Genomic DNA, 25,899 nt, shown 5'->3' with positions numbered 1-25,899 from the left:
CATATGCTTTTGTAAGTGTAACATTTTGTTCTTTTTAACATGTTGTCAATTGTCATCTTATGATTCAGAAGCTGACAAGCTGTAATCGGTGCTTGAATTCCAGCAAGAAACTCAGATGAATGTTTTCTTTTATATTTATCCAATATAAAATGAAATGATTGTGTTCTTACTTCTTAGGGTATGATATTTATTAAATTGAAACACTAGTGAAGATATTTGTCTTTTTATTTTCAATACAAGTTTGATGAATACCCAAATCAGGGGGCGCTGCCTTGTATTAACTTCTAATCTAACAGATTAAGTATAAAACGAAAGTGGGTCCAATTCTATTTCTTCATATCTATCCAAACTAGTATTCTGGGAAACTTGGAGTCTCTCACAATAGAAATATATAAGAGAAAGAAGCTCAAGATTTTACAAGCAGCGGAGAAGAAAAAGATGGAAGGTCGAGTAGATGTTGAGCAGGTGTACAAGTCTATGGTTGTTAAGGTTGATTCTTTGGCGACTTGGGACTTGTCTGTAACTCAAGCCACAACCCATGGCAGCCCTGTAAGTGATCTCAACCTTCTCTGATTCCTCTACCAATTTGTTCAATCTCTTGTGTTGATTGCAAATGAACAGTAATGAAAATATGGGTGTTGATGTCGGTTTTTCTCATTTGGTTGGTTGTTTTTTGTAGATTGTTGTGCACTTCACTGCTTCATGGTGTATGCCTTCTGTGGCTATGAACCCACTCTTTGAAGAATTGGCCTCAAGCTATCCAGATGTTTTGTTTCTCGCTGTTGATGTGGATGAAGTTAAGGTAATTATCCTCGCTTCTTCTAAAGCTTTGTTCTTGGTTTATATTAGATTAAGAAAAGGACTTGTCTTGCTCTCTCCAAAGTGAAAGTGTTCAACTCTATCAATATATACATAGCAGTACATCAGCATATGCAAGAAGTTTTATTTAAATTCTATTGAAGCCAATGAAAAGAGAAGGGTACTGATTATGACTGCCACTCACATCAAACCTCATTTGGGCTGTTTAACAAAATTTTGAAGACCAAGCTTGTTCTAGAGGGACCAGAAACTCGTTTTCTGGGAATTTACCCTTTAGATATATATTTGTCTATGATGGAGAAATTGATATTCATAGCTCGATGATTGTGATCATGAGCAGCATATCAAACCTCTTTTTAGGGGTCTCTCTAGTCGTGTGTTCACTGTTGGCACAATTCAGTGCTGTGCTTTTCGGTTATTACTATCATCTGATAACTACAGAGAGGGACTGAAAACTCCTATACCTGTAAAGGTTAATATCGAATCTGTGTATATATGAAGCTCACTATCTCTCATTTGTTTTCTTAGGAGGTGGCGACTCGGCTTGACATAAAGGCTATGCCAACTTTTTTGGTGATGAAGGAAGGTAAACAGATTGACAAAGTTGTTGGTGCCAATCCTGAAGAGATAAGGAAAAGGATCGATGGACATGTTCAGTCCATACGTATGTGTGTTGCATAGGACTACAGTGGGATATTATTCATCTTCAATTTGTGTGAAATAAGTGGTTGTCATGGTTTGTGCACAGATGATAGGGATGGTTGATAAGTTTTCCTTTGGTTGCTGTCATTTTGGTGCTTTGTACTTCTTTTTAGTGATCATTCTCTTGAATAGTTATAGTTCATCTCAAGCTTTTGTAATTGGTTCTTGTAAATTCAGTAAGATGTTAAGAGTTGGGTGATTTGATTTTCAATGTGTGCTTGATGATTCCTATTTAGAGGGGAAAAGGTTTCTTAGATAAACATGGCGGAATGTTGCTTGTGATATTCAATGATTGCTTAAGATGACATGGGGAAGGTTGAAAATTCCTGCCCAGAAAAGTTGACTGTAACTCAGATTCTCTCTCACCAGCCCGCCAAAGGTTTTTGATCTGTTGACCACTTTCAACCCAATTATAGGGGCTACAGTTGAAGAGAATCAGTCCCTCTCCATTTTCACCAATTCCCACTTTAGTCCACTACTTTGATGGTTATATGCATTCAGGTTATTTCTTGTCAAATCAATCACAAAACAAAATCGAATCAAGTTTCTTTATTGATACGAACATCTCAAAGTGCGCTCTTAAATATCTTTATTAAAAGAAAAACTTTTCATCGAACGATCGTTTCATGTGACATGTCTGTTGACTGTTTCGCTAGTAACAACTGCAAAATGTAATTACTTTAGTTAAAACGCCTCTTATTTTTCACTAAATGATTATATCAAGCCTTTATTGTACTTAACACTATATACAAAGCGATATCATCAAATGCTTTCTAGAAATCTAACTCTTCAACCAATACTTTAAACGACATACAACACGATCAAATAAGTAAAACTCATTATCCCCCAACGTATCGTTTTAGATGGTTCGACCGCCTCACGGAAAACAACATCCTCAATGCAAATGTACCTGTAGTAAAATACTGTGAAGCGTATCACGCCCAAAAACTCTTTAATACACAAATACATAAATACACGATACAATATTAGCCGAATCATAATTATTCATACATCTATATGTTATCTAGATCCATATAACACCAGCAAATACTGAATTGCCACGTACCCTGAAATTTCAAATTTGTGGATACTATCACAAACTCCAAGGACCGGGAAGAAAATTATTTCACCGAAAAAGGACCATACTCTTCAAAAAGCACGAACGTGCCGCACATGCCACATCGACTGGTGGCTGACGAGCATGGGCAATATCGGAAATCCATACATTTCCCACCACCCCGCGCGGTCATCATTCATAAAAACCAAATCGAATTATATTTCCTTTCCCTTCCCCACAACCATCATCTACCTTTTTCTTATTCCCCAAATATAAATCTCAAAAATCTCAACCACCCAAAAATTTGTTTAATCAAAACATTGCCAAAAAAATCCCCAATTTTTTTGGAATCCCAAATCACGGCGGCATTGAAAGTCCCCGCCGGAGACCCAGATTTTCCGGCCGCCGGTGAACCATGGCTGCTGCTTCTTCGCCGCCGCAGAATTGGGTCTTCGATTATGATCTGATTGAGAGCATCTCCGTTCCTGGCGGTGACTTGCCTTCTCTTGACCCGCCCGGTTTCTCTTGGGGCTCCGATTCGTTTGCCGCTCCGACCGCCCCAAGGTATAATCAAAGTTCGTTGCTTTTATGTAAAATCTGAATTGGGTTTGATTTTTAAAGTGTCAATTTTGAGTCTTTTGAATAATTAGCTTTGAATATAATATGAAATTTGATTTAAAATTGTTAAATATTGGTATCATTTGTGGTTGTTGGTTAATTTAATCCAGCTAAGTTTTGTTCATATTATTTATATAATTTGGTTACAAAATTATGACAATGTTGGTGGCTAAGGGAGCCTGAGCTAATTGTATTGTAATAAACTATGTTTTGTTAGCTGAATAATTGTACTTATTGGGTTTAAAGCTGAATTTTTCATTAATTTATTTATGGGTTAGATGAAAGTTTTGTCCTTCAAGATGTGTTGGTTATATTCTACTTGGTTTTATTGTTAGCATATTTGAAGTCCATGTGGAGTGTGATTAAGAGGATGAGATTGCTTTGTGTACAAAGGCAGTTCATTTCTGGTTTGCGCATTTTTGAATATGTGCAGTTGCCTATGTTAATTGCTTTGTTATGCTAATCTGTCAATGGCGCCGAGGAGAGTTTGGCAAAGTGGAATCTTATGAGGGGAAGTATGAAGATGTTGATAGAAGTAAACTAGCTAACTTAAAATGCAGTTTTCTTTTCGTTTGGGTAGAATGGGTAAACAATGATTTTCTTGGAGGTTTCATCTTAACAGCCTGTCTGTTCTGTGTTGACCAAGATAAACTAATCTTTGTTTCATGGAAGAACTCATTTTGTTTTATGTTATCATCTCAGCGTGGACTTTGATGGCTCATTCGGAAATTCCGAGATTATGAAGGAAACTGGGTCAAACAAACGGTACCTATCCATTGTGTCTTATTCTTAATTACCTGTGAAACTGAAACTAATGTATTACTACCCATGTACAGGCTTTGAGTTTGTTTATTGATGTGAGATCAAAGTTGTATTCATCATGTCTTGTGTAGTTCTTCAATCCATTTCTCCTGTTTCTTCATGGATGCAATTTGATTCATCTGTACTGTTTCCATTGCAGTGTGAGGTCCGGGTCATGCAATGTGTCTAGTTCTAAAGCCTGTAGAGAGAAAATGCGGAGGGACAGACTGAATGACAAGTATGCTCCAGTTTCATCCTTAATGTTCATGCTCTTTCTCGCTCTCTCACTCATTAACTTTTGGCATATTTTGAAGGTTTCTGGAATTGAGTACTATCCTTGAACCTGGAAGGCCACCTAAAACTGACAAAGCTGCTATATTGGTTGATGCTGTTCGAATGGTGAATCAGTTACGTGGGGAAGCCCAAAATCTGAAGGACTCAAGTGAGAGTCTGCAGGAGAAGATAACTGAATTGAAGGTGAGCCTAAGTTGATCTTCACTTATATACGGTACTAACCTTAGAGAGAAAATTAACAATGCAGTTCTGGTTGGATGTTTCCTCTAGTTAAAATTTATTTGAGTAGACATCCAAATTTCTGTTGGCTTTACCGAGCGGATGTTCTTATGCGTTGTGTATATATTTTTGTATAGGCTGAGAAGAACGAACTTCGTGATGAGAAGCAGAGGCTAAAAGCAGAGAAAGAGAACCTTGAGCGGCAAATTAAAGCCTTGGGTACACAACCGGGCTTCTTGCCCCACCCTGCTGCAATTCCAGCTCCATTTTCTGCCCCTGGCCAAGTTGTTGGTGGCAAACTGATGCCGTTCATGGGGTATCCCGGAGTGTCTGGATACCCTGGAGTTTCCATGTGGCAGTTCATGCCACAGGCTGCAGTTGATACCTCACAAGATCATGTTCTTCGTCCCCCAGTTGCTTGAGATGGTTTGCTTTTATTTGACATTCGACTAGTGTTTAGTTAAGCACCGGCCAAATGTTTTACCTCTTTTTCTTTTTCCTAGCTGTTAAAAGTTTTACATAAGATTTGATTTAGAGGATGACAAGGGAAGTGGAAAAATAATGCAATGCTTTGGATAAGTTGTACTTCTCAGCCATCAATTTCATTAATATAATCTGTCAATTTTGACCTGTTAACTGTTCTTGAGCAAAGGTTTCTGTGCTTTGATTAAAAGATTTGAACAATCTCTTCAATAAGGTTTCCTATTGTAATGAAAACTATATCGTTTCAACTCTCAACACAGGATTGTGTTCTTACCTTCTTGGTGTTCTAGATGCTGGTAGATGAGTAACAGTGAGAAAGCTTCCAAGCTTGGATTGTTGTCAATTATTGGACCTAAGTAGCAACTAGAAAAATTGTTATTGAGATTTTCATTTTGTCAGGGGCTATTAACATTAACATTTAACATGGTGGTTTGAAGCCCATATATCTTCCAGATTTATAGTCACTCCATACATGAAGGACCCCAAAGGTTGTCATCAAAACTGTACTCAAAGCCATCACTATGCTGACTGAGAATACAATGAGAGAAGCCCTTCCATAAACTTTGATTGCTCTCTGCAGCACTACCAGTCCAAGAAGTGAGGCAACAAAACAAGCGACGGCGAATATGAGTGCAGTATCTACATGCTCTATGCCCAAGAGCAAGTACTGAAATGCGGACATGGAAGATGAGAAAAACACCATGAAACAGCAAGTCGCAGCCGTTACCTCAGGTGCTATTCCAACCTGAAGAAGAAGAGGGCTTATGAGCATTCCTCCTCCAATCCCAAAGACACCCCCTAATATCCCTGCTAATAGTGCCATTAGTGGGAAAACTAGCTTGTTTAATGGTTCAACTTTAGTCAGCTCCTCAATATTCTACAGAGTAACAGGAAAATATAACAAGAATCAGTTAACTGATGAAAGTCATGATTGAAAAGAAATAGAAATACCAACTTTTAACACACCTCTTGGGTTAATCCTATTGGTTGTATTACCTTTTGGTTTGAAGTTTGGTGTTGATGGTTTTCTTTTCTGCATACAATCCAGGCTGTGTAAACTATTGCAAGAGGAATCTGGAGAGATGAGAGAACCCAATATCCCACTCCACAAGGCTCTATTGCTGTAATTCCCTGCAAGGAGTCACATTTATAAAATGTAACATGAGGAAATGTAGACCAACATGTAACATGAGCATTGCCAACTGTGGATAAAATTGCATAAGCAGCATCTTTACCTTCGCATATCGATTGCCACGAAGAAGATAGACTAGGCAGAACGAGCACCAAACCAGAACCAAGATCCCCATTTTCATCCATGGAAATCTTAGCATGCAGCTCTCTTGTGTATCTACACCTAAAAGCGGTTCTGTACCACCTATGTTCTCTTCTGTTTCATCGCCTCCCTCGTCTTTCGTGACCCCATTTTCCAGTGTCTCACAACCATTCCTCATCTCTAGCTCTCGTGACTCTATTTTCCAGTGCGCCATCCCATTTCTACCACTCATTGAGGTAGTCCAAGCAAGAAAGAGTGCAAAGAGTATGGTGATCAGCCACTCTGGGAACACAAGGTTGCAAATCACTCCTAGACTCACTCCTAGTAACATGCATGGCTCTGATAAAAGTGCTATGTCATAATCAATCAGAGACTTGCCACCAAATTTTGTGCTACCTTTGATGCACAAGTTGTACATGACATTCGCGACCGAACCCCCGGTGACCATGAAAGCTGAGAGACTAGAGGCTGTTCTGAGGTCCAGACGTGCCACTAAGGTCAGTATTGGTATGAACAACCCACCACCGCCAATTCCACCAGCACTGGATATAGAGGCAGCTATGAAGCATAGGACTCCTGCCACCACAACTGGTGTAGACAACTCGAGCTGTGTTTCATGGGGTTTTCTATAGAGGTTCAACCATTCAGAGGTGTTGTTGAGGAGGTTGTCAATTGTAAGGACATCTGAGATGTGTTGAGTTTGTTTTGCTTGGGAAGGAGGACTGAAAATGAGAATGGAAAGGGATAGAGTTAACAATACGACCTTATGGTTCTTCATCATTTGTTTGGGATATATTTTGATGGGATGCTGTTTTTGATGACTGAGTCTTTATATAGGCAAAAAAATCTTCTCTGGAATTTGGTGAAGAGAAGAGGTGATCAGAAATCTGGCAAAAAATCTTCTCTGGAATTTGGTGAAGAGAAGAGGTCAGAAATCTAGCAATCATGTAAAAAGAACAATGTTATTAGGATGTTGATTATCAATAATAAACAAATAGTCAGACCATCTCTAACTCTTGGTCTAAAACCTATAATAGGTTTGGATTATAGACTAATAGTTGGAGATGCCCTCATGCGAAGGTAATCTTCTTTTTGGATCCGACTCTTCTATAGGTTTGGGTCTTGACTCTAAGGGTTAGAGATGCAAACCCATATGAATATTTGTAGGTTTGGTTGGCCTAAAATTTGAATTTAGGTTTGAGTTATAGACCAATAGTTGGAGATGCCCTCATGCGAATGTAATCTTCTTTTTGGATCCGACTCTTCCAAAATGAGTAAATTCTTTAAATTTCCGACCTCTATCTAATCTAAGTAATTAATGTTGATATTTTTGAGTCATTAGATTATATAGTCATAAATTATAAAATTCACTAAACTTCATAATCCACTTGCTCACTTTAGTTGAGTTGGATCCCTCGTTTCTTCTAACTAGATCATCATTACGAAGAAACTTTTATGTTTGGCTAATCCTGCAAGAAATTATATGTATATAGTGGGCAATGGACCACTACAAGGTGAGTCACACATACTGTCACAACCTCCCATCTTATCTAAGCCTTATGCATGCAATATACATACAAGTAGAGACTCGAGGGTACTATACGTGTTTCGTTCACTCTGAACTAAGTTACAGCCAACAAACATGACATAACAAGTGAGTACCTCCAAAGGTTACAACAGCATTTTCACGTGATGAGCTAGAAAGGTTTAGCTGGTATCTCTAGCTACCTCCAACGGCCGGCTACCTGCACCAAAAGTAGTGATCACTAGCTTCTTGTGGTTTTGTCTTGTAAATGATGACTTGTATCGCTGGATTCCGACTTCAAACAGGGAATCCGACGAACGTTTTTTCCAGTGTTTTGCATTTGGAGAAATTGAAGTTTGGTTGGAACATCAATGGAATATCGAAAAGTACTCTAATGAGTGTCGACTCTCAAATGAAGCTTTCTGTAAGAGATCATCACTAGCTAGTCGATCTGTTTAGGAGAATGTTTTCTTCATCAAGGGGTAGTTGTTCTTGTTTTGTTTGGGTTTTCCGGTCTTTGTGTTTTGTATATATCGCTCTCTTTATCCGTTCAGTTATATATGATGCAACTTTTCCTCAACTGATTTGGCGAGACAAATCTCTACAAACACAAATACATGGAGGAGCTAATTTCAAGCTACAACGACGTTGAATGGAATTCCAAAATCACATTAGCTACTAGCTAGCGAGGCATTTGCCTTCTTTCTCTCTTGTACCAACTGATATACTGATTTTGTTGTTTTTCTAGTCTTGGATCAATTAATCATCTCACTTTCTCACTTGTCACTTGTAAGCTAAAAGCTAGCTAACTACTAAATCTAATGGCCGCTCGGCAGCCCTTGGAATCTTTGGATCTTATATCAATCATCATTGCGTTCGCTTCTTTAGACTATCCCAAACTGAAAATGGTATTCTTAATATCTACTATAATAAAGCGAAACCTTCAATAACAAACATATCTAGAGCTATATAGTGGAAGATTGAGTTGATTAATTTAATTAACACGATCTATCCTCGATGTCATGATTGATAGTACTGTCGATTGGTACGTACCCATGTCTTTCGATCTCTTCTGCTGATTGTTGTTGATAAAGTCATTTGCAGCAGGAACATGATAAGTATCTCATCTGAGGACAAAATTAGGGAGGAACATGTCGATCTTTGTAAGGGCAGCACATTCATTTTTAATATATGGCTTTTGGGCTTTTGTCGATCTTTGCTGCCTTTTGGGCTTTGTTTAATATATGGCTTCCTTGACTAAAAAAAAAGAAAGAAGCATATTCATTTTTATTTGTTTTGGATCAATAAACTAATCCATCGAAAGGGAGAACCTAAAAGATAAGGTTGATAACATGTATGTGTCTGCATTATATATATTCTAAATTGAATCAAAGGAGATGGAAAACTAATGCATGCATGCATTAATGCATGTGAGGTGTACGCTTGTTCTGCTTCTCGACAATGTATGTATGAGATATAATCATCAAGCTTGAACACTTTTGGCGAAAGCCAGTAGTCTTACCAGACGTCAGTTTGTTTCAAACAATTGTTTGTCTTTAGTAATTTGCCAAAAGTATGCAAATAAGAATGAGTTCAGATGAAGGCTGGATTGAAGGGCGAGTTTGTTGGTTAGGGGGTTGGGCCTCATTGATTCATGTAAATCAACGAGGATGATAGTCTCGCAACTAGTGCGAGAGATAGTAGAGGTGATTATTGTGGAGGTAATCTTACAATAGGTACCCGTTGATGTAAGTTTGTTTTTGCTTCATTAATAAAATTGTTCTCAAAAGAGAGAGTTCAGATACACAAATAATATATATACTAATTCAGATGTAAGTATTTGACGATTAATATGAGTTGGTGTTAGATTAAGAAAACCTTCCCCCGTCTATTTAAAGCCCGTTGCAAATAATAAAGCCCCAGCTACGGCCCAATGAAATTATAAAGCCCCACTCAAAGCCCAAATCCCCAAACCCAAAGAAACCAACGACGAGTCGTAGATGGGCGGGGGACGCTCTTTCCCAGTTTACCTCTTCTCTCAGTTCTTCTGAAACACACACACACACACACACACAAACACACTAGTTTCTGATGGAAAGAACTCAAACTGAGTAAGGTATGCTTTTCCATCTCTTGCATTTTCTGAATTCAGGGTCTTCTTTTTCTGGTTTCATTTCGGAAACAAATAAAGCCAAAACCAATCATGGTCTATATATGCTGCGTCATTCGACTCGTATTTGTTCTTAAAAGCTTATGCTATGCTGTTATTTGGGTGCATGTTAATTACTTTGCTTATTATTGGAATGATGGATTTAGATTTTTTGATGAAATTCCGGATTATATATTAGAATTTTGAGGACTTTGGGGTTTTACAAGTGTACAGTAATTTGTTTTGTTTTCCAGAAATTGTTGTTGTTTCACTATCAACATTCTGAACGGCTTCTAAAGTTATACGATGAATGATGCAAAAGGGTCCTGATGCAAAGGATGGTGAAGTATGCATTGAAGATAGGATCAGTGGACTTTCGGATGAAATTCTTGGCCACATTCTTTCCTATGTTTCAACAAGAGATGCTGTAACCTGTAAGGACCAGTGCTTTGTCACACAGATGGACAGATGTGTGGACTTCTGTTCCCAATTTAGACCTATATGTAACTTCAGAAGATGAAGGTGGCTCTGTGGGCGTTGTGGATCGGGTGCTTCTCTTTCATGGTTCCTCCAACATTCATAAGTTACGTATTAAATGTCATGGACGGCTGCAGGAATATATTTCTTGTCTTGAAGCTTGGATTAGTGCTGCCTGTAGGCGTAATGTTGTTGAACTTGAACTTGATCTCAGTGTGTACGGTGCTAAAAAGACCGAGTGCAAGTTGTCTAGTAGCATTTTGATGTGTAAGAAGTTGGTGGTTCTGAAGCTGCACCTGAAGTTTACTTCTATAACCATTACCCCTTCGTCTAATTGCTTCCCATGTCTCAGGTTTCTCCTTGTTAAAGTCTTTCATCCAAAGTCTCACTTAATGGGTAGTCTCTTTTCGTGTTGTCCTGTTCTCGAAGATTTGGTTATAGATATTGAACATGGGGAAGTCTTGTGTTTTAATGTGTCCGCACCCAAACTCAAGAGACTACAAATAACGTTGGTAATACACTATGTCCTCTTTTATTTCCTCGTGCGTGGAAGTAGTTCCAAAATTTTTATCAATGCTCCAAATTTTGAAGAGCTTGATCTTCATGGGAATTTTTTTTGTGTCCTATTCTTTGAACAATGTAAAATCGTTAAGCAAAGTCAACATTGATGTGAGGCCAAACCCAGCAAAGAGTATTCATGCGGTTCATCTGCATTCATACCTTGAGTTTGTCGTTCGTTCTGCTGATGCTGGCCTAATACACAAGCTTTTTACGGTCGTTCAGACGGTTGAATATCTGTCACTTTCAGCTCCGATTTATGGGGTAAGTATGCTTTTGACTTGTTCCCTTAGTAGCTGATAGCCTTTCATGTATGTTCTTTATTAAGAAGATGTTCTATAATGCTGAGAGCATATCTAACTATGTTGGAACATTTGATTGAAGGATCCTAGAACGCTGAAGGAATATGATCTACCTAGATCTTATAATTTGAAACACTTGGACCTGCTTCTTGAAGCCTGCTGCTCTTGGGAATTCCTGACAAAGTTGCTGAGTTTGTCACCCAATCTGGAATGTCTTGTCTTGGAATGTGTAAGTATATGTGGATAAACATTTCATACGTGAATACGTCATGAATTATAATCTAACCCGTCTTCCTTAACATTCTTTAGAACATTAAATGTTCTCTGGAACACTCGGAGGATCACCTAGTTCACCAATGGTGCCTGCCGGATTGTGTGCCTATTTGTCTGTTATGCCTCAAGACCATTTGCATCCGGGGTTTTCAGGGGAGGCCAGATGAGATAGAAATGGTGGAATACTTTTTGAAGCATGGTGAGGTTTTGAGTAATGTCACAATTCATGATAGCACTATTTGTGCAGGAAGTTCAATGCGGGTACTTTCAATGCTTCCAAGGGCTTCAAAATCCTGTCAATTGAAGTTCCAAAAGTGAAATTTTAAGTTGTGTCACTTGTGTGAATTCCTTTTTATGTGCTCTGAGGAGCGTGTTTGTAAAATTTACCATGTGTCTAGTTTAGCAGTTTGCAGATCCAGAAATGTATTTGATTGAACTTTTCATTGCCAGTACAGTATTACTTTTCTATTGGAAGACCTTCCAGAATCCCTTGAAATGTTTCTCAACTCTAAATCGTTTAGTCTAATTTTAGCTTTCATTTGTCCCTATGCTGTAATGCATTCTGTTTAAGTTGCAAAGGAAGTAGTTCTAATAGATTGTGCTGCAGATGAACAAAAAATGAGTGATGCCTACTGACAAGCCAAGGTGCATTTTGGTTTGCTAGGCCCGAGTTAGTGAGGACCCTCACAGGCTTGCTAATTGCTATAGCTTCTTCATCGAAATTGCTTGACCAAGACATTGTGAATGATCATTGTGCCCAGATTTATGAATGCTCAACATGAAAACAATCAATAACTTACTTTAAAAGTAATCAATATTTTAGGTACAAATAATTTGCACTAGAATCATACTTTACACTAAATTTGCCTATTAGCTTAAGGAGAAGTACCAATGGTGCTAATAGCTCGTATCTTCATGTTTATTTTCTGCATTTCTTCCGAGCAAAGTAAAAGAAGATTTGGTTATCATCCGCCTCCCTTCGTTTATGATTATGATCGATTTGCTCTTTTGGTACGTTTGATACATGAGATTATCAAATCATGATCGACTATAATCGGGATTCAGATTATTTCCTTGTTTGTTATCATCCTTTCAATTTTACCTCTAGCCTAATTATCTCATTAAAATCTTGAATTAATCATTCAAAGAATCATATCTTTGATTAATAAGTACTCTGAAGTCTGAACCTTATCAAAAAATCAACAGGATTTTTTTTTTGTCCAGTACCGTGGATATGTAAAATCAAGTAATGTTCCTTTTCTTAGTGATGTAGGCTGTAGTTTCATTTCTGACATTTCATATCTTGACGTACCATTAACCTTGGGATATGATTATTGTCTGATAACCAGAAATCGGGTGTATGATAAGTAAATAGTGATCGATCAGTTTTTATAGAGCAAATCTTAGATAGAGCTTTCGTAGTTGGTTTCCTTGTACAGTGAGTTTCTCTTGTGCTTTCATAAGTACTATATAAAGCCTTGTTAGAACTTATGATCTGTTCTTCATCACTGCATTTTCATTGTTTCAAAACATCGACCCTAGAGCAGAGCTCGGTTAATGGCTAGTTCATTTGATCAGACCTGTGGCGAAGTTGAGTTCACAAGAGAACTATCCGAGGCATTGCTGCATGAGAAGTTTGATGATGATAAGGTTCTATTTCTTACTTACCAGCTAGTGTACTTTATGTTCAGTTGTCTACCTTGAGTGAATTCTTTAGCTTCTATTATTTGGTTAATATGGTTATATGTGACAGAGGGACGGCAAAGAATTAGCTAAATATGTAAAGGACCTTGAGAATTGCACTATGAAATGGCATGAGAAGAAGATATCCTATCTTCTTGAAGACGAAAGGCTTCGGAGTCTACTTGATTTGGCTGAAAAAAAGTGTACGGATGCTGGTAAGTCTATCTGCGTATTTTGAATGTAGAGAATTACACTAATATAGGTACATCTTCAATAGCTTTCTCATTGATTATTGGCAACTTCAATAACTATTACATGCTTGATAAACATTTGTGATACGATTTAAATACGGTTGTTATTTCTTAAGATTCGGAGAGAAAGAACAAGGTAGATGGGCTCGATGCCATTAGTTCACACTTGAGACAAAGAATAACTACTTTAGAAGAGGAACTTGCAAAAATAGAGTCAGAGAAGATGGTAAGTCGACTAGCCAAATTTACATTCCAACTGTTCTATTTAAGTTGCGTCTTTGTTTCGTTTTTGGCCCTCAAAATTTTCATTTCTACATGATGGATGCAGTTAATAGTCTTAGAAGAGAAAGGGAAGCATGGGAGACGTTGCAAATTTCTCTCCTAGGCAAGCTTGAACAATTGCAGGAGGAAAAATTGTTTGCTGAGCAGAGGGTAATATCTATAACTAGTATATATTATACACTCGATCTGCAGCTTATTACTATTTTGAGTATTTTCTGAAGTTGTTCCACTCTGCAGGCTTCAGAATTGGAGGATGACTTTAATAAAAAGTTGGAGTACAACAGGAGTCTACAGGAGTACAATTCTGAACTCGAAATTGATTTTAGGACACTGAATGAGGCTTCCAAACGAGCAGAAATGGAGAGATCGCTAGCCAAATCCATGGGGATCTGAATATCGTTGAGTAGCTGATCATGACAATAATCAAGTGTAAACCATTCCGAGTACTCACATATCATACACTTTCATTCAAAGCTAGCATCAAGGAAATAACTTTATACTTCTTTAAGATCGTAACGTTGTTGGTTTCAATAGAATCTATTTTTGTGTTTGTACTCGTTTATGATTAATGTAATGTTATTTGATTTCAATAAAAATATATTCTCGTTTAAATTTTTGGCTTCTTATGGATATTTATCTTAAAACGAGACTCTTTCGGTCTCTTAAATACTTGCAGCAATGGATATTACATTTGAATGTCACCATCTTTAGTACACGACGTATGTCAGCCGCTTGCCGCTTACAGATTGCCTCATTGTTCTAGAAAATCGTTTTGCTTTTTCTCCGACAACGTTTTCAAGCTCCATCAAAAGCCCAAGTCATCCATGGGCCCAGTCGAGAGCAAAGGAAGCCCGTTAAGGGCGAGTTGAGGGATATGTCCTAATTGTTCAGTGGCCAGCGGGCAAAAGATAAGGCAGAATCAATCATTTAATGACAAACCCCTAATTAATAGAGAGAAGATCCTACAAATGTTATCCTGAATATGGGCTGCTTGGTCTGATTTGGACCAAGACTTAATTAACTTCCTAAAACTAATTAGACGAAATCAATCAGCATCTAATCCCATTCATATATAAATGCATCTTCACTGTATTGATACCATGCATTAGGGTTTCAAGGGTTGTGAAAATCTATCAAAACCTCTTTCTCTAACTCTCTTTTTCTCTGATTGTTGTTATTGTTTCACTATGGATTTGGAGCGTCAATACAGCAATCAATCTCATTCTCATACTGGTACGTATACATGTACATATACATGAATTACAAACTGTTCATTTGAAGAACATGACTTGACCTAGAAGTTACACGTTCATTGTAGGAACTTGTTTCAATTGTTTTTTGTTGATATTTATTTTATTTTATTTTATTACTACAAGAAGAGATACTAAGAGCTCTTGAAAAAGTAGTGTATCTTGTATTAGCTTCTTAAGAATAATATATTTTCTATGATCATATGTTAGCTAAATCAAGCTGTGATGGTTCTGCGCAAAAGACTACTCGAAGGACGACGTTGAGAGAACTGATGCAACTGCATGCGGATTGTGAACTTCCTTCTCAAAATTCTTCAGTGTCTCAGATTAAAACATCTGAGAAAGGTACGTAAATTTAAGATGTCCAAAAGATAATTTAAACTCAAATTGCTGGGTTTGATTCATTCACATGCGAAAGGTGATCTTAGAATGGATGATACTATATATACACTCACCATAAGGTTTCTCACTATTTGTGTGTAATTAATCCACCCACATCATGCAACTCAGATCTTGTTTCAGTTCTATTGCATCATTCGATCGACCTTATATGTTCACTAACTATACATGAATTTCTAGCATTTATATATGCAATATGATTTGTATTCATATTACGGATGTCTATATATATGCATTGTGACGTGCAGAACAAGAAAATTTGGAGCAGCTAGATGCTGTGCCTAAGCAACATAAAAGGTGGGGAATTTGGAAATCAGTCAGGGGGCTTTCTTGGAGTTCAATATTCAAACCGAGAGATGCAGAAAAGCCTCAAAGGAACAGTAAAAGAGGTGCTTTTGCCAAGGTAACAAAATTGTGGAAAAAGAAACTAGTTCCTCAGTGTGAGAGAAAGATCCAGCAGTCACCAGGGACCGAAATTTCATGCTGCTCAACCTGGTCTGGCAATGAGGAAAGGCAAGGGCAAGTGACCAACCGATAAGTTTTGGTGTTTGTATTCCTTGAATCAATTTATTTAGGGACAGACGATATCAGTCTGACCATGTTTATGTCTTGATTTGAGCAGAAACTTGGGAGGGAATGGAGACTTGGAGCCACACTTGGCTTCTCCAACATGTGGATCTTGCGAAGAAGTTTGTTCATCACCACATCGATGTGGAGACGGAGCTGGTTTACTGTCTGGAGGCGGTGAGGTTAAAGTGGATCTTAAAACTTCCTCTGGTATTATTCTACATTCCATCCCATATATATGTTTAGGAAGTACCACAATCAATTAAAGTAGTCTTTAATTTTTCTAAGATTTTTGAATCAATATTCTAAGGCAAAAGCGAAGGCATAAGCAAATGCGACTTGGTAAAGCCTAGTGATGGAGCTGATTTACTGTCTCGATTTGGTAATGTTAAAGTGGATCCTAAAACTTCCTCTGGATGTTCGACATTCCACCCATTTTATGATGTATATGACAAATTAATAAAGTTGTTTTCATTTTAATTCCTATATTATTAAGGCCTATTACATTTTGTAGGAGTTGAGCGTGATGATGAAAATAGCTGTCGAAATTCAGCTGATTACGATGAAAAGAAAAACATTGAAGAAAATGAATTAGTCGTTGAAGATGGAGACTTTACCTTTGATACTCAAGCAGTTGAAAATGATGTAAATGAAGACTCAATGAGGATTTTGCAACAAGAAGGCTTGGCACATCTGGACGTTGGAGTCGGTAAAAATGAAATGTGTGAAGAGTTCAATGACCTTATGTTAGCTAGATCAAGCTATGATGGTTATGCAGAAATGAGTACTGACCGAAATGCTTCAGCATTAATATCTGCAGAATTCGGATCTCCTTATAAATTGTCTCAGAGTAAAATATGGGAGGTTTTCGAGCTCTTTGACGGTAACTACTAAACGTTTATGTGATAATCTGTTATGTATTGGTGATTTTGATATTCAAAGCATCTATAAGTGACACTATGAACTGAAATAGCTTAGCGGACGAAGGGGCTTTTAGAATAAGTACCAAATTAATTTTTATTCCATGTTTTACTCATATCTATCGACTCCTATGCAGTATGTACTGCAGAAGAAGAGAAGTTGAGGAAGCAATCAGAAGCTGTGCCTAAAGAGCATAAAGACAAGGGGCGTTCTTGGAGTTCATTATTGAAACCAAGAGATAGAGAATACAAGCAGCCTCAGAGAGAGAACAAGGACAAAGTTGTGTTACCAAGAGATAAACAAGACAAGAAGTCTCGAAGGAAAAATAAGATAGGTGTTTTACCAAGAGATGAGGGAAACAAGAAGCCTGAATGGATGAATAAGCATACATGGTGTTTTCGCCAAGGTAACAAACCTGCTTGAAGTCAGAATCAAATCAAATGTACTTAAAAAAAAATTAGATTGTTTTCCTTTCAAAAAATGTACTTATGTTCTTGGTGTAATCGATTATGAGTTTCTACTCAAAACAAATCAATAATGAGATGTTTGTTGTTAGAATTAATTGACAAATGACAATTAATTTGGATATAAAGACTAAAACTAAGACTAAGCTATTGGCAACAACTTGATCATTCAAATTACTACTAACTTTCAGTTCCTCGTTGAAAATCGATCACTTTCACAAAGTTTTTCATCCAGCCTGCTTATGTAATCCAACAATTTCCTTTTCAAACGCTCTTTTTCTTCCGGACTAGTACAAGCCTCAACTTCAGTGTTCACCAAAGCCTTGAGTTCTTCAAAAGTTCCCGTAGCGGCGGTAGTGGTGGAAGAGCCAGTTGCTTCAAATGTGGTGGTGGAAGTAGCTGTGGAGGAAGAGGCAGCAGTGGTGGTGGAGGCAAGAGCTCGTTCAAGCAAGGAAGGAGAGCCGTGGAGGTAAGGTTGACCGGTCTCGGATATCACAGCAATGGCAATGGATGAACCAGATATGTCTTCGAGCTTCTGTGCTTTTTTGAAGAGACCTGTTCGTCTCCTGGTGAAAGCCACCATGCGAGACTGGTAGTCTGAGATCGGCTCTATGTCAATTTTCTTCTTTCCGCTACCCATCTCAAAACTAAAATAAGATCAAATGTCAATTAGAACACAAAAAGGAATTGGTTGAGAAGATTTAAGAGTTTACTTGCTAAAACATCAAGGTCCATGGGGGTATTTATACTTGCCTAAATCTTGTTTTGCATTCTGGGTAGGAATCTCGCTGTTTCCTAATCTTATCAGGACTATTGAGAAGTTTCCTAATCCTATCTGGAGATTCATTTTTGTTTTTTTAACCGCCCTTCTGACTTTTTTGTGGTCCATTAAAGGCCCAATTGGGTACATAGAATTTCAAGTTTTGTTTTGTTTTTTTTTTCTCGGATTTTACTCTCTTAAAAAAAATGACAGATTCAAAGCCGATCAAGAACACACCTGCATATCTCATCATTCTTTCTCTATTAGTCGATTTTGGCTTCATTGTTATGTTTTGTCCAAGCAACTTTTCGTCCTTCCTAAATCAATTAAAACGTATCAAATTTGTATAGCAATGCAGCTTCACTAAATGATGACATGTTTTGATAACATGTTTTAGGGTTTCGTTGTTTGTGAAATCATCAACACCACAGCTTCAGTTCTTCAGTTTGCTCTTCTTTCACTATGGATTTGGATCTTCAATACACCAGAGACAAGTATCATTCAGGTATATATGTATAAGAACTTTTTTATTTGATTAATCAATAATCGAATATCAATCTAGCTTGTTGCGGCCTGTGTTAATATATTTAGGAAATTTGAGATGGAAATCGTAGTGGACTGGAAATAGGTTAAGTAGACTATACAGGAGATGACTACTTGTAGTTCAATCACTTTGTTTCAAGTGCGAGATTATGACCTATTGACTTGTTTTCCTTGTGTCATATAATGAATATATAGTGAGGAATTTATGCATGAGTTCTTTCTCTAATGTCGTTCATGAAATTGAAAATAATGTAGATAAAGAATCCTTAATGAGGAATTTACGACGACAAGACTTGACACAGTTGGACGTTGGAGCCAGTAACTATGAGATATGTGAAGACGACAGTGATTGTATTTCAACTAAATCATGTTGTGGTGATTCTACACAGAAGACTACTCAAAGTCGACCAACGTTGAGAGAACTGCTGCAGCTGCCTGCAGATTGTGGATCCCCTTCAGAAGCAATGTCTCAGAGTAAAACATTTCAACATTCGGAGCACCAAACAGGTAGTTTCTAAAACGCTTGCAGCAAAAGAGCTAGAATGCTAGATGTGTTTGTGGATTTTGATGCATGATCGATTAGTTAAGTCAGCATCCATATAATGTAGAACTATGACATAAACAACCAACAGATTACAGATCATTGTTATACCTTGTTTTAAGTCTATTGCATGCTTTAAACTTAATGATAGGTAGCTTTGAGCCTACCATATCTTATGGTTGTTTGTTCATATATACTGAGACCTATGCGTTGTATGCAGAACAAAAACAGTTGGAGAAGCAAAAATCTGTGTCTAAACAATATAAATGGTGGGGAGTTTTGAAAACTAAGGGAATTTCTTGGAGTTCCTTACTTAAACCGGAAGAGAGAAACAAGAAGGCACAAAGGAAGAATGAGAATGGTGTTTTTGGCAAGGTAACAAACTCTGCAGAAAGAACTAAACTCCTAAATGCAAGTGATCACATAGGATGAAATGTTCATGCTGCTCAATCAGGTGTGTTAATCCAAGAAGCAATGAGGATACTATAGTAAGTGACCAGTTCTACAATTCAGTATTTCTCTTTTACCCTTTTACATATCAAAGGATCTCACCCATTTTATATATTTTGTTGTTCTATTTTTTATACCATATTTATACCATATATTTTGTTGTTCTATTTTGTTCATATACTTGTTTTCTCTTTTCTTCTCATTTTTTCTTGTGGAATGGAACAGTTGATATAAACTGTTACTTGCTCTATGTGCTAATTTCACTTTTTTATTTCTCTAATCTATAATAAGTAGTTTTGATCCGGTCTATTTTGGTTGTCTGAAATAAGCTCATGGTCTGAATATAGCACAATAAAAATTCAATAAAACTGTTGTTGACAAGTGAACAATTTCTATGACTACTTGAAGTTCAACTTCAGTCACTTATTTACTTCAAAGTGTAAACATTATGACCCCTGTTTCCCTTGTGACGTAGAAAACTCAGTAAGCTAATACCAGAAACATCTAAGTGACTACATTATATCACATATAAATGGTTAATACAGACAAGATGAAAAGCAAAATATATAGTACTCATGGCCTGAAAGTGCATTTTCAGTGAATCCTTCGCCCACTAGCGAGGGAATATTTCAGTTGAATCGTCATGGACTGATGCATTGATCAAGGAGCTGCTGCTTTTTGATTGATCGGACTCAATCACCGTAGAAGAGTAGTCCATTTCCAGTAGTGGATCAGTCCTGCTCGTCATAAAAAAGTTGGGTGATGAGGGTACTGGGAGAGCAAGAGAGTAGCTATTCAGCATGATACTAATCGAAGTCATTGTTGGCCTATCAACTATATTATCTTGTACACATAATAATCCAATGTGGATGCATCTCATTATTTCAAATCTCGAGCCATTCCTCAATGTGGGATCTATTAGATTTGCAGCTGTCCCTTCCTTCCAACTTTTCCATGCCTGCAACATATACGATCAGAACATTTTCCTTTTCGTTTACATATTGTGATTAGTTGTATGTGCTATTCACTTACATAGCTTAGAAGATCCTCTGCATTCCCTCCAGGTCGAAAACAACTATTCTTTTGTCCAGTGATGATCTCTAAAACTAACACGCCGAAACTATAGACATCAGACTTGACCGAGAATTGTCCATGCATTGCATATTCTGGAGCCATATAGCCACTACATAGGTACAATAAGGTAATCAACTTCAACAAACATATGCACATCAGTATGAATATTATTGATATAACTTGCATAATTTGCAATTGTATAAAAGTCATATAAGCAGCTGAGCTAGTACTTATAACTTACTAGGTCCCGACAATTCGACTCGTATTGCCTTGAGTCTGATCAGGTACGAACAATCTTGCCATTCCAAAATCTGCAATTTTAGGATTTAGTTCTGCATCTAACAAGATGTTACTAACTTTGAGGTCACGATGAATAATTCGAAGTCGAGAATCTTCATGAAGGTAAAGGAGCCCTCGAGCAATCCCACTATGATTTTGTAGCGTCTGTCCCAATCCAATTGTGTACGCTTAATTGGGTCTACAAATTTTACACAAGACAGGATTAATATTTCATTCTATATAAATATCGTTTGTCTGCATGTCAGTATTTCACACAAGCTGGAGTTTAGAAGAGTAGAGTTTCTGTCGACGTACCAAATATAATATGATCGAGACTTGTATTCGGGACAAATTCATAAACAAGAAGCTTTTCATTTCCTTCCAAGCAGAAACCCAGAAGCCTTACTAAATTCCGATGTTGAAGCTTGGCCACTAACAAGACCTCGTTTTTAAATTCTGAAATTCCTTGCCCAGAATCTTTAGAAAGTCTTTTCACTGCTATAACTTCTCCATTGAGAAGGTGACCCTAAAAAATATCACAAGGAACTTATAATTTATTATTTGCTTAATGTGCGACTGATATGTACGATTGATATATATTACCTTGTAAACAGAACCGAATCCCCCTTCTCCAAGTTTATTTGCATCTGAAAAGTTATCTGTAGCATCTCTAATGGTGTCAAAGTCAAATTGCAAGGCTTCTGAACTTTGAATGTCATCAACATCTTCACCTGACCAACAATTCAAGAAAAATTCACTATTCAAAAAGTAGTTCACATAAGTACACTAGCTGATTACCGGGATAAATAGCTAATTAAAGAGATCTAATTAGTAAAGGTTAATTGCTATATCATATGGAATATATCAATGTTCTGTGGCCTGTGGGGTTTATTTTGTTTCGTACCTGGAATTATCTTTTTCTCTAGCTTTTCCTGGGTCTTCCTTACTCTTAAACATATGCAAATGGATATAATCAGAGCCACCAGCAAAGTACCGATAGACGCAACAACAATGATGACTGTCCGAGATTTGTTACCCTTTGATCCTGCAAATCAAACATACAAATTTTCCTGATTGATCTATTACATATAGAAAAATGTAACTATATATGTATGGAAAAATGTTCTCATGTTTAGTTACCTCCGGGTGCGGTAGTATTGGTTGATGGTTGGGGAGGAGATGTTGATGATGGTGATGGTGATGGTGGTGATGGCAGTGGTACCACATTTGCTGGGTCAATGAAGCTTCTAATCTCATACCAAAAAATACAGCTGGGTCTAATAATTCTCCCACCTATCTTTCTCAGACCAAACGCGGTGTATTGTCCGAAAGCACCCTCCAAGCAATCACTGCAATTTTTCTCCGATAAGTCTGGCGTGCACTGCGTAAGTGCATATATATTTTGGAAAGTTCCTGCGGTCGTGTTTCCGCTGGCAAACTTACGAAGAGGACCGGCCAAAGAAGCTTGACTCTTCAAGCTTTCCATTAACTTTTCAAGCTGTTGAAAGAATACTTCTGAAATAGATGATGCTACGTCCTGGCTATTGACCAGACCGAAATTAGGCTCAGTTTCCATAACGCCATAGATAGAGCGGTTCGAGTACCGTAACATGCAACCGTCGTACCAACCAATAGCTTCTTTCTGGTTGGGACAAAGCTTTGTGAGACCAACTCTAGAGTCGTTGAGGCAACTACGACAATCATCGGTGGCGATGTCGCCTCTGCAGTGTCCGATTGCATAAACTCGATTAGGGTTTTCGCCGTTGAACGAATAGTAAAAGCCGTAGCCGGTATTGTTGTTTGAGGCCGGAAGGGAGGTGAGTAGGGCGTTGAGGTTTCTTTGGTAGGTACTGTTAGTGGTGTAGTTGCCTTTATCATTTAAACAGAAGCTGTTTAGAAAAGCTGGCTGAGCTAGGGCTCGAGTGAACATCACGAGTACAAGAACACCAGAAGAAAGGAAGAAAATAAATCTTGAGGAAGCCATTTCCGGCAGTGCAAGTGTTGCTCTTTGATCTGAGAAGTAGTCTGCACAGAGCATGTAGATATTTAAAATGGGGGGTCATGGACTCATGGGTAGCTGAAATAGTGAATAACCAGAGACTCCCGCAACTTGAGTGATTAATTACACGCGTAGGTCCATCTTGCATAGTGATTCAATCATCCTAATCACTCAGTGTTTAGGTTTTCACTAAAATCATCGATCATTGGGGAAAAAATGAACCATATCACAACAACCATAGTAAGCAACAGAGCGCTAGCTACACATATTGTGTGACTTTATTTCAGGGGCGTGACTTTTAAACCACACCCAAACTTTTACCTAACGTCCGGGCTTCTTTCAATCATTTTGATCAAGACGGGACTGCTAATATGATTTTGGACTGAATCAATAGCTGAAATTAGAGTAATGTGTCATTTGATTGAAACGTACAACAGCGGTAGTTGTCAACCGGAAATGCAAGAAATTTGAGAGCGAAGGGTTCCCTGCTGCTGCTGCTGCAGACCACATCTCTTTTCTTTTCATCCACCAATCTCTTTCATTCATACCATTTCCTGTAGATATCCACGTGCATAAAGATATATTGACTTTACATTTCTAAAATTCTTCTCGTTACGGATCCGCTTGAAAATTATGACCCAGGTCACCACTTTTCATGACCCAGGTCTTCCCATGACAACTCAGCTCAAGCAGGGGGGCCACTACGTGCACTGACGAAGGGAGGGGAGAGAGGACGCGTTCTGGTTACGCGTGAAAATCACGCAAGAATGTCATGAAGACTCAGCAGCGTGGTTATCACGCTTTCGTCCTATTGTCCAAGGATGAAGGGCCCACAACATGTCTGAAGCAACTTGCATCAATTGGCAAAGTAATCCAACGGCTTGTATATTATTAGTCAAGAGTATCTAACGGCTTGTATAATTATTGTTTTTTTTTGGCTGAAAGATGAGTGAGAGAGGAATGACCCCCTAACACTCTTATGTAATTAAAAAAAAAAAAGAATTATCAAGAGAGGGGGATTAGACCAAAACCTCTCATAACAAAATAACAACGAAACAAAACTATGAAAACCGAAATTGGGGAAGACCCATAAGGTCACTACTACAATATGACAAAATAAAAGGAGGAGATGAATCCCACCAAACTAGCTGTGTTAATGACGTACCATGATTAGCCAGAGCATCTGCAACCTTATTCCCTTCACGAAAAATATGAGAAGATCGAAATGTCATATTCGATATGCAACGTAAACAATTAAGCCAACGGACACGTAGATGCCAAGGTACAAGCAAAGGAGACCGTAGATAGTCTAACACAAGTGACGAGTCAACCTCTAACCAAATATGCTTCCAGTCTCGTACCCAAGCAAGCTCAATAGCAACTATAACTGCCATCACCTCTGCTGCTACTGAACTAGGAATGTCAATGTTGGAAGAAAAAGCACCAAGAACATGACCTTTAAAGTCACGAAAAACAGCACCAAAACCTCCAACACCCTCTGCATGCTTCCAAGCTCCATCCGAATTAATCTTCACCCACCCAATGACTGGAGGATGCCAAACAACCTCAATAATTCTTGGAGCTCTTCCCAATTGACACTCTGCACCAAAACTCTTTATTATCCGTAAATCTTGAAATGAATTATGCATTGGACCATTTGCAAGCCGACTAGCCACTCTAATGTGCCCCAAAATGAGATGACAAATTGAAGCCACAGAGAACGACTTACCGTCAAATCTGGTCTTATTCCTCGCATGCCATACAAACCATAAAATCAAAGTAAAACAGATCAACCAAAGCTCCTTAAGCTGTGAGCTACGTCCCATACTCAGACCTTTGTGAAATAAATCCACAGTTGTATGAGGAGTAACCCCCAGATCAAAAAGAGATAAAAAATAAGACCATATAGCAGCTGTAAAGGGACAATGCAAGAAAATATGTTGCAGGGACTCAGTACATGCACCACAAAGCTCACATCTTGAAACCCAAGCCACTCCTTGACGTTGTATAGGCTCATCACAAATTACTCTCCCTTTCAAAACCTTCCAAGCATGTAGAGACATTCTAGGCATAATAAATCTAGACCATAAGGACTTACCCAAGGCATGGAGGGAGATGGATGCCGTAAAAATTGGTAAGCATGCTTTGCAATCAAATCTCCTGTAGACGAAGGCATCCAAATAAGAGTGTCCTCCATCGAAGCATTAGTAGCAAGAGGGACCTGCTCAATTTTATTACATAAAGCTAGAAAGTGAAGTTGAAGTAGATCAGGAAGCACCCAAGAACCATCAACAATAAAAGTAGAAACCAAATCCTTGTTCCCTTGCAGACCATCATGGGCACCAAAATAATCAACAATAGGTCTCCCCATAAAATTATCATGCCAAAAAGAGATATTGTCTCCTGAGCCTATCAACCATTGAGAATTTTCTTTGACAACACACCAAAAAGGACGAACTCCAGGCCATATAGAGGAGGAGGCATAAGAGCGACGTTGAGAAAATCTGTTCCTGATAAAAGAACATCCCTCTGATGGACATGAAAATATCTCTCAACAACGCTTTAGTAAAAGTGATCGATTAAGAACCACAAATTGCTTCAAACCTAAGCCACCCTCATCCACAGGAACACAACAAGATTTCCACGCTACTAAAGGAATCCCACGTTTATCAATTGAACCAGACCAGAGAAAATTACGACACCATACCTCAATACGGCGTAGCAAAGAAACCGGCCACTCATACACTTGGAATGTATAAACGAACATACTGTAAATCACTGCTTTAATAAGTTGAAGTCTTCCAGCCATAGACAAAAATGAGCCCATCCAACTTGACAATTTAAGTCTGATTTTATCCACAATCGGTTGAAAATGTAAGACTCGTG

At 38.0% G+C, this 25,899-nt stretch overlaps 5 protein-coding genes and 1 pseudogene across 7 annotated transcripts; 4 read left to right on the top strand and 2 right to left on the bottom strand.

Annotated features, from left to right (window-relative positions):
- The first annotated feature begins 329 nt into the window (after positions 1–329).
- On the top strand, positions 330–1,740 carry LOC101296449 (thioredoxin-like protein CXXS1-like). The gene is made up of 3 exons (XM_004309609.1): positions 330–549; positions 680–802; positions 1,348–1,740. Exons 1-3 carry the CDS (start codon positions 439–441, stop codon positions 1,498–1,500), a joined length of 387 nt encoding a protein of 128 aa, XP_004309657.1. The 5' UTR covers positions 330–438; the 3' UTR covers positions 1,501–1,740.
- Positions 1,741–2,836: 1,096 nt separating this feature from the next.
- Positions 2,837–5,246, top strand: LOC101296164 (transcription factor ILR3-like). Its single transcript, XM_004309608.1, has 5 exons — positions 2,837–3,142; positions 3,899–3,961; positions 4,158–4,235; positions 4,312–4,474; positions 4,648–5,246. The coding sequence occupies exons 1-5, from the start codon at positions 2,994–2,996 to the stop codon at positions 4,930–4,932; spliced, it is 738 nt and encodes a 245-aa protein (XP_004309656.1). The 5' UTR covers positions 2,837–2,993; the 3' UTR covers positions 4,933–5,246.
- A 105-nt stretch (positions 5,247–5,351) lies between these two features.
- Positions 5,352–7,067, bottom strand: LOC101295676. Of its 2 annotated transcripts, none has more exons than XM_004309606.1 (3): positions 6,229–7,067; positions 5,960–6,124; positions 5,352–5,870 (listed from the first exon to the last, which is right to left on the bottom strand). In XM_004309606.1, exons 1-3 carry the CDS (start codon positions 7,045–7,047, stop codon positions 5,412–5,414), a joined length of 1,443 nt encoding a protein of 480 aa, XP_004309654.1. In that variant the 5' UTR covers positions 7,048–7,067; the 3' UTR covers positions 5,352–5,411. The 2 variants fall into 2 exon arrangements, with proteins under 2 accessions (XP_004309654.1, XP_004309655.1); XM_004309607.1 differs by having other exon boundaries at positions 5,990–6,124.
- Positions 7,068–9,849: 2,782 nt separating this feature from the next.
- On the top strand, positions 9,850–11,868 carry LOC101300018 (F-box/FBD/LRR-repeat protein At3g52680-like). Its single transcript, XM_004309619.1, has 4 exons — positions 9,850–9,907; positions 10,195–11,239; positions 11,360–11,506; positions 11,587–11,868. Exons 2-4 carry the CDS (start codon positions 10,940–10,942, stop codon positions 11,866–11,868), a joined length of 729 nt encoding a protein of 242 aa, XP_004309667.1. The 5' UTR covers positions 9,850–9,907; positions 10,195–10,939.
- Positions 11,869–13,107: 1,239 nt separating this feature from the next.
- Positions 13,108–14,159, top strand: LOC101299730 (kinesin-5-like). The gene is made up of 4 exons (XM_004309618.1): positions 13,108–13,200; positions 13,304–13,448; positions 13,601–13,710; positions 14,004–14,159. Exons 1-4 carry the CDS (start codon positions 13,108–13,110, stop codon positions 14,157–14,159), a joined length of 504 nt encoding a protein of 167 aa, XP_004309666.1.
- A 3,395-nt stretch (positions 14,160–17,554) lies between these two features.
- On the bottom strand, positions 17,555–25,384 carry LOC101299439 (annotated as a pseudogene). The gene is made up of 11 exons (XR_185469.1): positions 25,112–25,384; positions 24,179–24,626; positions 22,155–23,039; positions 21,919–22,032; positions 21,618–21,745; positions 21,330–21,540; positions 20,977–21,213; positions 20,694–20,844; positions 20,276–20,619; positions 20,093–20,173; positions 17,555–18,014 (listed from the first exon to the last, which is right to left on the bottom strand). The product of XR_185469.1 is annotated as a cysteine-rich receptor-like protein kinase 29-like (transcript).
- Positions 25,385–25,899: the final 515 nt, after the last annotated feature.

Source organism: Fragaria vesca, unplaced genomic scaffold (assembly GCF_000184155.1).
Source record: "Fragaria vesca subsp. vesca unplaced genomic scaffold, FraVesHawaii_1.0 scf0513012, whole genome shotgun sequence".
Taxonomy (NCBI): domain Eukaryota; kingdom Viridiplantae; phylum Streptophyta; class Magnoliopsida; order Rosales; family Rosaceae; genus Fragaria; species Fragaria vesca.
This window is presented reverse-complemented; position numbering and strand designations above follow the sequence as displayed.